This window comes from Durio zibethinus, chromosome 6 (assembly GCF_047325235.1).
Source record: "Durio zibethinus cultivar Kanyao isolate XHJ-2024 chromosome 6, ASM4732523v1, whole genome shotgun sequence".
NCBI classification, from domain to species: domain Eukaryota; kingdom Viridiplantae; phylum Streptophyta; class Magnoliopsida; order Malvales; family Malvaceae; genus Durio; species Durio zibethinus.
The window spans coordinates 3,972,385-3,989,022 of NC_143167.1; the positions used below are offsets into that span (position 1 = coordinate 3,972,385).

A 16,638-nucleotide genomic window follows, 5' to 3' on the forward strand; every position below is an offset into this window, starting at 1 on the left:
ACAGTAATAAATGCAAGGTCACTTGCCGTTTGCAACAGTAATAACTGTTACGTAACTTAAAACCAATCACGTAACCCCTTTCCCGATTTGGCAGGATCGGCCAGAAGACTTATTAGCTTTGATTCTGATATTAGTAGTAAGAGGTTTTTTTTGGCAATTTCGATGTTCATCAAATCACACTTTTGGAACATTTAACGTCAATCTACCTCTTAAATGGCCAAATGCTCAAAAATTAAAAGGAACAATTTTATTTTGTTATGTTGAAAAGATTTTTCATTGCAAAATGACTAAAAGAGCGTGGGTTGTTTTTCGATAATGACGTGGCATAAATTTGTCCTTAAATCTATTTATTAATGACGTGTCTCTTAGCTCGTGAAGCAGCTATCTCCATTTTATTATAGTACAAACAAATATTGACTCTTGAGGGGGAGTTTCTGAAAGACTCGGGTGAGAAGCAGTAGAAAAAAAACCCTGAAACGAAAAGAGAGAGAAAAGGGATGGACATTTATAATCCAACAACAGTGATTTGCGTTATTCTAGCAATGGATCAATCTTGTTTTTCTTACAAAGCCTGCTCTAACTGTGAAACAGCTATCCCTGAAACCCCTTCTTCTGATTTTGTCTGCAAAAGTAACAGATGCAACGGTCGCAGCTACCCCTACAAACGGTTATTCCGCCTTCTTGTATGTCAATATCTTCCCCCTAAGCCTCCCCTTTTCTTTATCTTGGCTTTTCATAAACTGGGTCATCTCAAATTTCAGGCCTGCCCTCTTTAAAAGCTTCTATTTTTGTCTGTTGCTACTAAAGTGTTTGTTTTGTTGGGGTTTGGGCAGTTCTCAATAGCAGCAGAGTCAAAGGTTTTTAACGTGGTATGCTTCGATAAGGCTGCCCAGGTCATCTTCGGATGTTCTGCTCTACAATTCTTTGACTTTTCATTTCAACACCCTTTTGCTGGTATCTTTCTTGCTTTTAACTATGTTGATGTGAATTTGCAATTTAGAGCTGCTTGAGATTGAGAATAAGGATGTCTTGTACGCCATAATTGCTTACCAACTCTTAATTTTGAAATTTTATGGTTTCCATTCATTTTCCGATAGTTTCTTGGCAATCAATTTCTTGTGCAAAAAACCCACTAGATATATATATATATATATATATATATATTTGCTTGTAAGTGATCACCAAGCGTAAACCTTTAAGACTTCCTAATTTATGGGTAATTTTGTTCTGGCTCTTGAAGAACCAAACATAGGGTAAAGGAATAAGTTCAGAATTGTTCTTCTTCTCGTACGACTCTGTTTTCTGTTACTTGCAAAGCTCATTTTCATGTTGGTATTGATAATTAGTTATTGTTTGGAATTTTGAAGCCTTGGTTTCTAATTCTTATCATCCTGGGAACTCGTATTGTTTCTTTTGTTGCCAATTTCTATTCTAATTTTTGGCTTGTGTGATGTTTATATAGCTGAAAATGCTAGTAATGCTTTGGTGGGAGAAATGTTCAGAATCACTTTGGTGAAACCAAAAAGGGTTAAAGCAGACCACCTTCGTATGACGAAAGTTGTTCCTTTGAGATCTGGTTTTCAGCCAGTTATTAAGACCTTGGAAGAACTGTATAAAGTAATATATGGAGATAAAGCTGCTTAGTATTCTTGGTTCTGCACAAAGCTTCAGTGATTTTCTAGACTAAGTTGAGCCCCATTTTGTAAGGTTTTTTGTACATTTTGTGGGTTAAATCTAATGGGATCATCTGGTGCTTGCATCTTTTTGTTTCCATTTTAGATAGGATTGTAAAAGTTTGGGGGTAGCCGCTGCCTGCTGGCTATGGTTATTCTATCAGATTCTGAGAAACAACGTACTAATCATCCATATAACAAATCTGTTTGTGGTAGCTGCTGGCTATGTTTTGGATTGAACTACTTGCTTTTTCCATGTTGCATCTTGCCTTTTAAAGTAGATGTTTGTCAGTAATAGCCAGCACAATGGTGTGAAAGGTTGAAATAAAGGGAAATGAGAAGAATTGGATCCATTTGATTAGTCACTGTAATCTCATATTCTTGATTTTGGTATAAGCCACAAAGGGGTGGACTGTTCAGAACAATGAAGCGCTTGGAAAATAAGAATTAATGTTTAAAATGCATTGGTGCCTAAATTCACATTGATGAACTAACTGTGTGATTAAAAGTAGATCACTATTTGGGAGCGACATTCTCAGCTTTGTCAGACGTGGCTAGCTTCCCCTGCATCCAGTTCTGCAGCATCTGTAATGAAGCTTTTGGTTGATCCATTGGAACCATGTGACCAGCATCATGGACCTGCATTTTTTTTTTTTTTTTGGTTTTTCAGGTGGCAAACAGTAAAGATCATCATCATTAGAAAACTAAATTACAAGAGGACAATTAAGAAACATTAAAACAACACATGGAGCAAGAGGCATGCAGGCGCAGACAAGAGAGAGAGAGAGAGAGAGAGAGAGAGAGAGAGAGGTGTTTCGGACCTTGAGGAAAGTGAGAGGACCATGGCTTTTCAGTTTTCCCGCTTCTACACCATCAACTACAAATGGAATGGTGGGAGCTGCACCAAACTCTTTCTGTCCGGACCATGTCATAGCGTGAACCCAGTTTGAATTTCCTGCCCCAAGGGAAAAAAATATAGTTTAGAAAAGTAAACAATCTATTATTTTCTTCAAAATTTCCTTATGTTAACAAGTAAAAAAAGGGGATGTTGGATGAAGGAAATAGTCTCACCAAGCCAGTTGCATATAAGATCGTACTCTCCAGCATATATAAGCACCTTGATGCCATCCTCAAGAAGAGCAGGAATTCCTACTTCAAAATTCCTCATCCAGTCCACGATCATAGCTTCATATACTATGGTGCTGCATGACACAAAGTCGATGTCTCCAACCCCTAGTGCATCCCTAACTGATTTCAGATTCAGGAATGTCTCCACGTCTGAGAAATCGTAGCACAAACTTCCTTCGCATTGCTTTCTAATGTCATAGTACTGTATATCAAAGATATGAGAATTGTAATTTCTTCTAAGCTGTTCCTTCACAATTGAAATCACTTTTGCAATTATATAACATGGATAAAATGTTGTGCTATCTTACATTTACATTGCCAGCGATGCTCATGATCTGATTGAATACATTATTGCATATCTCATAAGAATCCACGCAAGCATCCCCGTCATCAGAACCTGACATAGTAGTTCAACGTGAATGCCAAATCGCAAAAGAAAGATAGTGATTTTAATCTTTAGCGGTAAGAGAAGTACCGCAGCTTTTGATTGCCTTCACACATGATGGAACCATCTTCTTGATACTGACATAATCGGATTGTGTAATTAAACTTGTGTTCAGAGCGTAATCTGGATATGCTGGATACTGGATTTCAGGATCTGTTAGCCCATTACCAATGGCAAAACCCTGTTCAACCATTCAAAATCAATCTAAATCTACAACATCAAAGTGAAAGGTCCATATTCAAATGGTGCGGATGAAGTTCAAGGGATAAGTACCTTCAGGTTTACATGAATTCCCTCTTTTGCTTTGTTTCCCTGGTGAACTCGAACGGCAAAAGCAGGAATATAATGCCCAGCATACGATTCTCCGGTTATGTAAAAGTCATTATTAACATGCTGAGGATGCTGCTTGAAAAATGCCTAGAAGTATAGAGACAGTTCATTGAATTATGAGCTCAAATGTTTATTATGATAAATCCTGAACTGCTTCTGTTATGGAAGGAAACATAAGTTAGAAACATACATACCTGCAAGAAGTCATACAAATCGTTGCTGACACCATTTTCATCATGACGAATGTCGTTGTCATCTGAAGTATAACTGAAACCAGTTCCAGTCGGCTGATCAACAAACAGAATGTTTGATGCCTGCCAAGGGACAATAAAAAATGGATTGAGAAGACAGGGTAAGAGTATCATAGAAATGTATCAGAGAAATTTTGGAGATCTATCAGAAACCTTGTCCCAGCCATAGTCATTCCATAAAAGTGACAAGTTTTTAGCAAGATGGAAAGGACCATTTTCATAAAACAATGCCAATTCACTGCTGCATCCTGGACCTCCAGTCAACCAAATCACTACTGGGTCATTTTTGCTGTTACGTGATTCGAAGAAAAAGTAAAACATCCTGCGACATTAGAATCGAGATAAAGAATTGATAATCAGTTTACGAAAGAAGAAATGGAATAAAGTTGATATCTATACTCTAGATTAAGAAGCAATCCAGGAACATGTAATGCTTACCATACCAGAAACACCGTTTTCTATTCCAGGGTTTCTTTGTTCCACAATTTAACAGAAAAACTAAAACTTACATGAATATGAACAGAGTATTGTATATATGGATTAGAACTCAATGATTACCTAGCAGCATTAGCATGTGGAAGTTTATAGTACCCAGCATGGTGACCAAACTCCTGAACAGAAGGCCCAGGAGCACCAAGCACAGGGAAACTGAATTGCTTTTCCACAATCTTTGAACTCCCAACTGCAAGGACATCGATACCAGTATTAGCAACATCTTTTGGGAACAAGTTTAGTCCTCTTATGAGCTTTTCTGCCTGTAGCTTTGCCAGGCTAGAAGTGGGAGACAAGTGAATTTGGTTCTTCTTTAGGGATACTGCTTTAGTCGAGACTGCTGAAAAGAGCAGAAAAAGCAAAAGGAGTTTTTGAGAGGCCATTTTTGTGGTGTTATCTTTGGGAGATAGATTCAGCTCTTGTTTGTTTTATATAGAGTTTGAGCAAACCCCACTTGGAAACAAAAGTCCGAATACAAAAAAAAATGATAATAAACGGTCACCAGCTTTTTCATTCCTCGCCTGCTGTGTGAACCTACCGATAACATTGACCCTATACTTTTTCATTGATTTTCTTTTCTTTTCTTTTCCTCTCTTTCCTTTTCCCACTTCATTATTTTGCATGCTTAAATCTTAATTAATCTCAATGGTGATTTACACAGCAGGATAGTTTTTAACTTTTAGCATTAGTTTTTTAATGTTGTCAAGAAAATAAAGCAGGAACAAATCTTTAGAAATGTTTTAGTGATACAAAATATTTTTGTCCAATAATTTTGCAATATTAATTTAAGGTTATGGTTATAAATAAACAAAGATTGACTCAATCACCCAATCATTTACGTTAATGATTTACATAAATAGTAATTTAATAATTTTTTTTTGAATTGTAAAAGATTATGACGTATTAAATAATAAATTATATTTTAACGAATTCATAAAAATTATATTTTCAATCTTTTTAACGAATTTGAACTCAATCTTTTTAACGAATTCGAACTCAAAATAAAATAAAAATCCACTTTTTACTACTTGTGCCAACGTCTTATAATATTTTCAAGTGTTACCATATATGTAACTCAATAATTTCCTATAACCTCTACACACCCCCACCAACCCAAATATTTGTCCACTTTTCCATTTTAGTATTTAACGTATTAATTAATATATATATCCAGATTAAAGGAAAGATATAATGGCTCAAAAAATAAAATTCAAAATTTTCTACTTTCATCCTGACCATGGTAATTTTTTTTTAATAGCAAATAAACTACATTCATGAACTAAGAAATTTTCTTAATTTGTCTAATATTACGTTTAGCTTCATGGACTTCAAAAGGGTGGTTTTAATTTAAGATTTGAAATTATTCAAAAGTTTTAATTCAACTCTTAAAATGTAAATAGATTTTTACAAGGATCTATATAGATTTACTTAACCATTCCCTAACTATAAATTGATAATTACATTTAACGATTGATTTATTATCTTCATTGAATTTAATCAACAAATCAAATTCAAGTTCAACACTTCCTCAAATTTTATTGTTCAAACAAATCATCAATAATTCAATCTTTTACCTCTTTTAAATAGAGAACAATTTTTTTTTTTATTATATCAAGAGGACAAAACCTTAGTACAAGTAAGAGAAAAATGAAGGTTTAATTCGAAACCAGATCTTTAACGTTCTCTCAAGCATCTTTAATCACTAAGCTAAAGGCTTGGGGACAAAAAAAAAGATTAATGTTCTATTTGGCTTTTGATACTAAAATTAATGTTCCAAATCAAAATGCTTGTCTCGATCATCAAGATATTAAAATTTTAGCTAAAAAATGCCTTGTAAAACAATTACTCATCAGGTTTCATCAGGCAAAAGTTTTTAGAAATTTTATCATTTAGTTTAAATGATTTTTCTTGTCTTACAAGGTTCGCCACTTCTGCTTTTCATTCAGGTAATGTATCTTTCACCATGACAATTTCTGGGTTATCTTCTCTTTTATAAAAAGACTGAAAATTAAAATACCCAAAATCTTCTAGGCATATCTTTTTTATTTGGAAAATGAAACAGATGGTTCAAATTTTTTTTGATATGAATAATGGAGTATGTGTGCAAGATACATGGTTTCTTCTTCGTCCAAAATTCTTGTTTCATAAACCTAGCATACCAGGCTTTCCTTTTTCATGATTTTTTATTCCCATACAAGAACAGGAAATTGGGCTTTTAAGACAAGGTTAGAACAACTATGTTGCGTACAAGACATCAAAAACCTAACTAAAAAGGACCCCTCAAAAATGATGTACTTCACTCAATGTTTGAATTGAAGAATGAAATGAAAGGAACGTAGGATCTTCCTTAAGACAGTTACTGGGACCCATCTTATGTGTGTCCTAACTCCTAAAAAGAATATGATTGATTGATCATTGATGGCTGCAAAGTGAAATGCCATTTGCTTTATATGTCACAGTATATGCAACCTTTGACAAGAATTCTTACTCGCAGGACAGGAGTTTGAGTTTATATATATGACGTATTTGGTAGTCGCAAGATATTGAAACCGTCGTTGAAATCTACAACTTTTGGCTTTCGGTGATCTGTAAATTTGGAAGAAAAGAATGTGAACGAAACGGCTAAGAAACTAAGAAATTAATAAGGCCATGAGACGTATATACTTGACTGATAATAAATGTTGCGTTTGTAAAACGTGTAGTGTCATGTCGGGGTTTGGGATTTGTTTTGAACAGATGCTTTCGTTTCTGTTAACTTTTAATTGCAATACCATCTCACATTGTTGTTGGAAGATAAATACATGGTTCACACGAAAAACATGAAGGAAGCTGATATTTCTGCAGAGAAATAATTCTTTTCATTTTCTTTCAATCCTTGATTAATTCTTTGGCAGGGAATTGACAATGTGGTTAAAACCTTTGTTACTTGGACTGATGAGTGTCAGATATGAATATATGATTAGCATGAATAGAATGATTTTCTTTTAAAGTTTTTTTTATTGGAAAATAATTTATTTCATATCCATATCTATTCATATACACAGGAAATGATATCCAATCAGATATATATGGGACATTATTGATTAAAACCATCGGTAATAAGATTTAGAGCCATAAGCTATTGGCCATGCATGCCATCTCGTGAAACGTACAAGTCATAGCTTTTTGGCCAAGAGAATAAACTGTCTTTCAATTTGACAAATTTCCTCAATTGATGATTGTGTATTTTGAATATCAGTCTGTTTAACAGATTTCGTAAAAAATGATGCTGACCCTGTTTTTCAACAAGAAACAAGTACGCATCAATGACATATTCCGTATAAGCTACTTCACTCAGCTCTTTCACCTGACCTTTTCAAGCCATAATTGAATGACTTGAATCATGGATAGATGTCTTGCATCTCCGCACTCCCAATCCTGCATGCTTCATTTAAGGTAGATCACAGCCTCCTTTAACACTAATAGTTTTCTTCTTCAGGAAGTGCAAAATGTCATTGCCGGCTCTTTCTTTCTCACCCTATTGCTCACACTAATACATGATGGAATGGAAATAATTCTCCACAAGTTACTTGATTCGCGCAAAACCAGCATTTCATATTTGCAATGAAAGAATTCTGCCCCTTTTTGACATGTACGTTACACATATCTCGACGACTAGTACCTTATATCTATGATGAACAGGTACATTAGAAACGAAGAGTACAAAGAGCACAACCATGAACATTGTCCAAATATAAGAATTTAATCTGCTTTTAGTGTCGCTCTAACTGCAATTCTAACAAAAAATTGCTTCACAGATAAATACAACAAACTTTAAAAGGTTTCGGAAAAATGGTTTATTATTGCTCAATATGTAGAGAATATAAAAAGAGTTTCAGCACATCAATTCTCCTAGTATAATATAGATCTTGCACATAGGAATAACTAACAACAACTGTAGGTGTTGATGATAGCTACAATGTGATGATTTCCGGATTTCCTGTTTGTAATACATTATAAAGAGGGTTGCTTTCTCTAAGTGTTAAATTAGGGTTCTGCTAACAGCAATTGAAATCGAACCCAGAGGCAGTGCACTAGTCAGCGTGATCACCATTTCTTTATTAAACAAGGAGAATGGGCAAAGGCTAAAAGCTTGATTTATGACCTAACTTTTGCAAGTCGAGCCCTTATTTCTTCTAGCTCTTCCTCATCGTCAACTCCTTCAGCTATACCTTCTTCCTGTAAAGCATAAAAAAAAGGAGGAAAAAAAGAAATTGAACTCTTCAGGTTCAAACAAGAAAAGATTTATGAAGCATTTGTGCCAAACTTACCGCCTGGGGTGCTGTCTGCAATGGCTGCTTCACCTTCTCCATCCTGACTGCTTCTGGAAGTTGTGCAGCAGTCTCACCAGCAATTGCTGTCAAGACCTTGTCAACTTCGTCTTCTATCTCCTCTTCTATATCTTCAGAATCCAATGCATTGTCAAGAGCATCATCAACAAACTCCTCAATAACCCCTGCCTACAAATTAATGCAGAGAATAACTATCTGATGAGTACATTACATCTCTTCCCAGATATCAGGCATAATTCATCATCGTGTTATAGAGATAGTTGGCTGATCACTAGTCCCGTAAGTTTAAGCTGTTAGAAAATCCCGAACTTTTATATTTAAGTTAGCAATGGGAACCACATGTAACCAACAAGGCTAGAGTGGAGAATAATAGCTCTGGCTTACGCAACTTACAGTTAAGGTCAACAAGATAGAAGCTCAGATATCATTCTTAATGAAAAAATATACAGCCAAAAGAAGTTGTTCTGCTCAAATGAAAGGTCATCATTTATCATTTATTTATATTTTCCTTGGTACTCATGATCAAAACTAAGTAGTAAAGAAACCTTAGTCATCTCTTTGCTGAACTCTTGCATTGTGACAGCCACTTCTGGAGCCTTCATGAGGTTATTGACAAGCTTCATAACCTCAGCACTCTTGGACAACTGTCCAACTGTACGAGCAATTGCTGCAACGTTTTCAGAAATTCAAACAAATTAATGGGAATCAGTCTGACAAAACAAGTAGTTGATCCAAAAATTAGAACACAGTGAGCAAATTAAGCAGTTACCATGACAAAGTACATATAGGCAGAACAGAAATGTAAACTTAGATATGTAAAAAACATCATACCAACACTCTCCCCAAGGTGCATTGATATCGAATTCATTTGTGCCTTATTTTCATACAGGCGATTGACAGTTCTTCTTGATCTCACAATTTCTTTGGCAAGTGCCTTTAATAGACAAAAGAAATGAAAATGAAAGGCAAAAATGATTATTTCAACTTTTCAATCAACAATAAGCACTAAAACCAAGAGCCTAATACTCCACAAATACGTTTGATTTTATTCATTACGGTATTCGACAACAATTCATGGATGTAAAGAATTATAGTTTTTTGTATGAAAAATACTTCATAAATTTATGCAGTAATTTCTTGACTTGACAAGTATGACATACACGTACATATATATAGCAAATTTGACATCTATAAGTATTTCTTCCCGAGTACTAGCAAGCAAATTAACTTGAAAGTTTATAATTATAAAAAAAAAAATAAAAAATGAAAAAAAATTACTGTATCAACAGAAATTTAAACAGATTAAATTAAAAGAAAAAAGAAATGAAGTACCTTAGCTGAAACCATGTCATTTCTCTTGGCAGCATCTCTAATAGCTTTTTGTACATTTTTCTCTTCTCTCTGAATATCTGAACTAAGAATTCAAATACCCAATTAAAAAATTACCAAAATTACTACCCATCAATCCAAATTCACCATCCATAATTCCAACAGAAAAGAAATTAAAAAAAGGAAAAAACTTGCCTCTGATTTGGCGCTCGATGTTGCGGCATTCCTGGCGCAGCCTACGCTGCCAATCTCTTAATTGCTCTTGTGGATTTGGTTTTGGCTTTATCATATTCATCATCTTCTCCATCTTTTTTTTCCTTTCGATCAGATCGTTTGAAATCAAATTTGTTTTTTTGAAAAAAAGTCTTTAAATTTGGGATTTTTTTTTAAAAAAAAAAAACAAATTAGTGTTTCTTCTTCGTTCTTTTAAGATTGGATTGGTCTATATTTCACGACCTGGAAAGACCGTTACCCGGTCAATTATATTCTTTTATTCTTCTTCAAAGATGTGGGAATTTAAAATATCATAAGAAAATGAAAAAAAAAAATTAAGACGGAGATATAGCTTAAAATTTTAATAAAAATTATATAAATTAATAAAATAAAAATATTATATTTTATAATTTTTATGTTAATATAAGTTATGAGTGTTAACATGGGTGAGAAAAAAAATTAAAAATTAAAAAAATTATTTGAAATATTAATATTCAAATCGATTTAGATTATTTTTTTTTATTTGGTTTGAATTAAATTTAAATATTCAATTTGTATATTATATTTGAATTGAATTTCGAATTAAAAGATAAAAAATTAAATTAAATAAAATAGAATAGAATAGAATTATATTTATTTTAATTTTTATATATATTTAAAATTTTTATAAAATAAAAATAATAATTTTATATCAAAATCAATTTAAATATATTAAAAATTTATACTAAAATAGTATATAAAAAATAAAAATTAATAAATTAAATCTAAATAATAAAGTTTAATTCGATTAGATTTAAATTGTACGAAAATTTGATTTAAATTTAAATAAAATTTTAAAAATTTATAATATTATATAATATCTTAAAAAATTAAACTAAATTTGATCTGACTGTTATCATCTTTAAATGTAAAATCATAGTATGAATACGTAAATAATAAATATGAATAAATATTTTACATATGAAAAATATTTTCTTTTTGAGTTATTCTTGGAGAATGGTTACCCAGGCCCAATTGCCTCATGGACAAAGTTGTAGGACCACTGATATACTTAGGCCCAACCTACCCAATGTTTTGGGGCCGTTTTAAACGACCAACCCATATTATACGATATCCCAGGCCTAAATAAGCTATTAGTCGTGCAGTATTTTTTATTATTGTATTATACACCAACTATAAAATTTTTAAGTTTATAAAGAGGGTTCAGAAAAATTTTCAGTATGAATTTAACAATTAAATAATTAATTTATATTTTTAAAATATATCTTAAATGGATAGTGTTAATTTCTTAAACTCACTTGTGAAGTTTTGTGATTTTCCTAAACCCAAACAAGAAAAAATAATATTTTTTGGCTTAAAATTTTTTCTTTTCTACATATCAGATTATTTCCCAATGAATTGAAAGATTTCCAAATTAAGTTGCATATATTTTTCTCCAAAAGAGTAAGCAAACCATTAATACTCATCCATGCCGAAGCTTCAAGCATTGTTTAATAGGAAACCAAACCTTGATGACTTACTTGATGATGATCATGTTGTCGTCTGGATATGATTTTGAAAATAAAGAATCCATAAGAAAAAAACAACCAACTCATATATATATATATATATATATATATATATATCCAAAATTGTGTATATCATCTACCTAAACCTTCTTATCTTGTTTTTAAGCTTGTTTCATTTTGGTAATATTATAAATTCATTCCTTTAAAGGGCATCCATTGCATAAACTATATGTATCTCAAATATGAATATAAGTGGGAATGGGATTTTCAGCCTTGAAAACATAATTTCCATCAAAGGGTACTATCCACAAGTCGGCAGCCATGATCCCTTCATTTTTTTGACTTAATACACAAGCTTATCACTATCAGATTGCCTGTTACACAATTATTTATAAAAAATAATAAGCTTTTTCTCACACCATTTTGAAGATTTTTCTTTGATAATTTCTTTGTAATACATATGGTTGGACATTGCACATGCTTGCCAGCCTTTCCAATTTTGAAATTTATTTTCTCTTTCAATTCTAAGGATAATGCATGCCTTTCCCGTAGAAAATGTTTGAATAAAGCAAAATAAATGGCACAACTTATTGAAACATTTTATGGTTAATTATATACAATTTGTAAACAATTTTATTAAGTTTTAGAAGAAAATTTTCTTTTTACTTTTTGCATCAAATTTGAGTTCTGACTCCTAAAATCGATCAATTCGTAGAAAAATATGGGCTTAAATTTAATAATCAGTCAATTAATTAAGTTTGGATATATAAATATATATATATTAATTGTGAAATTGGCATAGGTTAAAGGATGATGTGTTCATCCAATTGTTTACGCAGCTAGCTTGTAGGGTTCAAGACATTGTCTTCATTTGATTCGAATACTATCATATCAGTTAATGCTTGTGAAATCATGAAAATCTTGATAAAAGATAGCATGAAAGCAATGTTTTTGGTGGCCAAAATGCAAAAACCAAGCACAAATTCGACCTAATCCCCACTTTAAAACTAACGTCAATAAGAACATATATTGCATATACGTATAGTAAAGTATGTATGGGTCCTTAAGAGTCTTACTAATGACTAATTTGCACGATATTACCTTTGAAAAAAATTATTAAGATAGAAATTATAGACGATGATGGCCGGATTCGGCACGAATATCATTTTTTTTTTCAAATTAACCCCAAACTTTAACTAAAAGTTCTTTATGGATTTAGCTAACATGTACTATACGTCAAACATTCAATAAAGTAAATATTAGAGTCATTTAGTGGTCAAAAGTGTTTTTTGGTCTTTTTCTTCCTTAGGAGCCCTTGGTAGATAGTCAGGGGTATTTCAGACATTTATGTTGACATGATATGTCAAGTCAACATGACATGCTCAGTACTAAGAATATAATCGATTGAGTTCAAGCTGATATAGTATTAAGTTCGAGCTCGAGCTTAATTCGAAAATTCGAAGTTCAAAACTCAGCTCGAACTCGATCGAATTTTTTTTTTTTAGCTTGAGCTCCATTTAAGATAGAAATTGAGCTACTCGAGCTTGCTCGATTAGGCTCAATTAATATATAAAAATAAGTTCAATTTTTATATTCGACAAAAACTCGATTATTTGTACTCGAGCTCAAATTTGAGATATTTTATTAGTTAAAATAATAAAAATATATTTAAATATAAAAGCTCAATTAAGCTTGCGAGTTACTTAAGTTGGATATAAAAAAATACTCGAACTCGACTAGATCGATGAGTCAAGCTACTCGAGCTTGAGCTCGAGCTCGACTCGATAATAATCGAGCTGAATTTAAGTTTTATTCGAGTCGAACTTGAATAACTTGCGAGTACTAATGTATCATTTATACCCTTACTCAGTACCACATCAGTTCGACCACATCATTATTATCCTCCATTAGTCCCCTGCCTTTTACCTATAAATATAGACATCCAGGCATTATTATGGCAAGTTCCCTCTTAGTTGAATACTCTATTCTTCTCTTGTTCCAACCTCTTCTCTTACATATATGTCAGAGTACAAATAGAGAGAATACTCACTACTTTTGCCTTTAACCATATTCTCTTTTTGTCCTTTCAAGAACACCCCAATGTTAGAGCTCGACATCAACATTTGAGGCGTCAGGTAGGGGGCTTTTCCATTCATTAGCCAAGCACGAAACAATGTCACATAGGAAGAAAACTTTAGAAGAAGGAAATATGGTCACTTTGACTAGAACGAAAACACATAATAGCCAGTATTTGGACTGACCTATCCTACAATAGGTTGGTCCGACCATGAAGCATTTTCAGGTCTTGACCAAGCAAATACAAGCCTTTAAACAAATGTTGTAAACTATAAACCCATCACAAGCTTTAAAAATGCCCGATTTAGTTACTTTCGATCGATAAGCTATGAAAAAATAATCAAGTTACAAAGAGATGGAGGCTTCTTGGCCTTAAAAGAAAAAATGCATAACACCTTAGCTTGCCACCACCTTAGTCATAACATGACATGCGTCACGACCTAAAAATCCAAACAAACAAATCTTGAGCCCTAATTGAACAAAGACTTAGAAGCTCGAATGTAGGCTAGGGAGAAATAATTGAAGGCAAAGGCAATGGCCTTCGAAGATAAGCTTAAATTTTTTGAGACTTTAGCCTTTATCGAAGAAATTGATAGAGCTATGCCTTTCAAAAGGTTCAAAATACTGACCTTAAAAACTTACAATGGTATTTTTGACCCATTTGATCATATAAAATTTTATAAAACTAACATGATGATGTAAGGCACGGATGAAGCTTTGATGTGTAAAGGCCTCGCTACCACCATTAGGGCACAGCTCGATCTTCGTGTAGTAGTCTGGAATCGAGGTCAATCACAATGTTTAAAGAACTCAATCATTCTTTCCTATCTTAATTTGTAAGTAGCCAAAGAACGAAGAAGACAACCTTAAGTTTAAAGTCAATCCATCAAGGTCGCAATAAATCCTTGAAAAGCTATGTCATTTGTTTTAAAGCGAAAGCTATCCAAGTGAAAGAAATGAAACAAATGGTCACTATAGTTGCCTTGACAAATGTACTCAATGACAGAGTGTACCACATAAAGTTGACCTTGTCATTAGAGCCATCTAAGACTTTGGTTGACGTCTTACTTTTGGCCAAAAAGTATATAAATGCTGAAGCTACAATAAGAAACAACCGACGTGGGAGAAGCTTATCTCCTTTATCAATCATAAAAAAGGTAAAGATTTCTATGATTCTTTCGTAAAAGAGAGATGACATAAGGATATAAATCTTAGTGGAAAAAATTATACAGCATTGAATACCTTTCGAAAAAGGATTCTAATGCAAACTAAAAATAATCCAAAATTTAGATAGTTGAAGCCACTGAAACAGAGCACGATGAAGGATCTGACTAAAAGATGTGCCTTTTATAGGGATACAGGCCACAATACTAAAGACTATGTCGACCTGAAAAATGAAATTGGAATTCTAATTAGGAAAAGTCAGCTGAAGAGGTTTGTAGATTAGCAAAGATAAGGGCGAGCTAGATCAGACTATAAATAGGATAGAAAAGAACCTACCAGGGATAAAAAAAAGTAAACTATAAGAAAACAGAAAGAAAAAGTCCAAAAAGATGAGCCAAGATGGGAAAAAGATTGAATTGATAATAACATGCCAATCATTAGAGTGATTAATATGATTATTGAAGGGAGCTTAACTTCAGCTAAAAGAAAATTCAACCCAAGAATGATAATGGCCATAGGTTCTTTGGCAAAGAAAGAAAAAGATTAAAAGACAAATTGATTTTGTTTAACTCGAAAGATTTAGAATGAATCCAATACCCATATGATGATACTATAGTAATTTCAGCTGTAGTATATAATTATGTAGTTAAGAGAATCTTGTTTGATAACGATAGCTCGATCGACATCATGTATTACAACACCATGAAGAATATGAGAATTAGTGAAGATCAGTTGCAATTGATCACTACAACTTTAGTGGGATTTGGGAATGACCAGGTGTAGACACTTATTTGTGTTCGGGCCCAATTATGCCCATTTGTGTTTGGGCCTAATTGGACCCATTTGCATTTGGGCCCAATTAGGCCAATTGATATCCGGGCCTGATTAGATAGTTTTTTATTTTTATTTTTTTATTATTTACTATTATTATTATTATAATTATTATAATTTTTATTATTTTTTTTTTCTTTTCTCTTTCTTTTGTCTGAATCTGCCAAGGGATAAAAAAATTTGAATCTGACTAGAATCAAGGATTTTTAATGCAAAGTCAACCGGTGAAGTTAATTAGATCGAATCAGAAACCTAAAATCATGCTTGGACAGAATCAATCCTAAGATTCAGGCCTGGATTGATTCTGCCTATTTCTTAAAAATCTTTTTAAGACTACCTATAAATTGGACCAATTCTAATAGATGGACACATAAAAAATTTAGGGAGAGAAAATTATTAGAGAAAAAAAAGGTTTGAAGAATTTTGGTAGAAAGGGTTCTGAGAAGTTCAATTCTGGAATTTTAGGTTCAATCTGAAATTGAAGGCTTGATTTTAGGTTTCTGGGTTAGAATTGGGATTCTGTGAGGTTTTGGGAGTGATCTGGATGAAATTTGGAGAAATCTAGGAAAAATTTGAAAACATCTGGGTTTTTTTGGTTTTTCTGGGTTTGAAAGAATTTTTCGATAAAAGTATGAATTTTTCGATGGTTTTTTCGGTAGGGTTATGAAGTTTTCGGTGAGATTTTGGTGAGATTTCTAGAATCCAATAGGTTTTTCAGAAACCGGTGAGTTTTCAATTTTTGATTGAATTTTTCGATGACATCCCTAGAAATTAGTGAGATTCCTAATTTTTGATTAAATTTGTCGGTGGATTTTTTAGAAAAAAGTTAGAGGAAATTGGATTTAGAAAGAGAGAGGCTCGGATGAT

General features: G+C 32.8%; 3 protein-coding genes across 4 annotated transcripts; 1 reads left to right on the top strand and 2 right to left on the bottom strand.

Moving 5' to 3' along the window:
• The first annotated feature begins 405 nt into the window (after positions 1-405).
• On the top strand, positions 406-1,888 carry LOC111285162 (uncharacterized). The gene is made up of 3 exons (XM_022874450.2): positions 406-683; positions 834-954; positions 1,463-1,888. The coding sequence occupies exons 1-3, from the start codon at positions 498-500 to the stop codon at positions 1,642-1,644; spliced, it is 489 nt and encodes a 162-aa protein (XP_022730185.2). The 5' UTR covers positions 406-497; the 3' UTR covers positions 1,645-1,888.
• A 120-nt stretch (positions 1,889-2,008) lies between these two features.
• Positions 2,009-4,752, bottom strand: LOC111285160 (serine carboxypeptidase-like 48). The gene is made up of 9 exons (XM_022874449.2): positions 4,386-4,752; positions 3,981-4,149; positions 3,771-3,890; positions 3,520-3,663; positions 3,277-3,427; positions 3,110-3,198; positions 2,745-3,003; positions 2,495-2,628; positions 2,009-2,312 (listed from the first exon to the last, which is right to left on the bottom strand). The coding sequence occupies exons 1-9, from the start codon at positions 4,700-4,702 to the stop codon at positions 2,190-2,192; spliced, it is 1,506 nt and encodes a 501-aa protein (XP_022730184.2). The 5' UTR covers positions 4,703-4,752; the 3' UTR covers positions 2,009-2,189.
• Positions 4,753-8,140: 3,388 nt separating this feature from the next.
• On the bottom strand, positions 8,141-10,423 carry LOC111285131 (vacuolar protein sorting-associated protein 24 homolog 1-like). 2 transcript variants are annotated; one of them, XM_089761863.1, is made up of 6 exons: positions 10,175-10,418; positions 9,983-10,059; positions 9,482-9,584; positions 9,196-9,317; positions 8,630-8,818; positions 8,141-8,537 (listed from the first exon to the last, which is right to left on the bottom strand). In XM_089761863.1, exons 1-6 carry the CDS (start codon positions 10,284-10,286, stop codon positions 8,457-8,459), a joined length of 684 nt encoding a protein of 227 aa, XP_089617989.1. In that variant the 5' UTR covers positions 10,287-10,418; the 3' UTR covers positions 8,141-8,456. The 2 variants fall into 2 exon arrangements, with proteins under 2 accessions (XP_089617989.1, XP_089617990.1); XM_089761864.1 differs by having other exon boundaries at positions 8,241-8,533; positions 8,626-8,818; positions 10,175-10,423.
• Between the last annotated feature and the right edge of the window lie 6,215 nt (positions 10,424-16,638).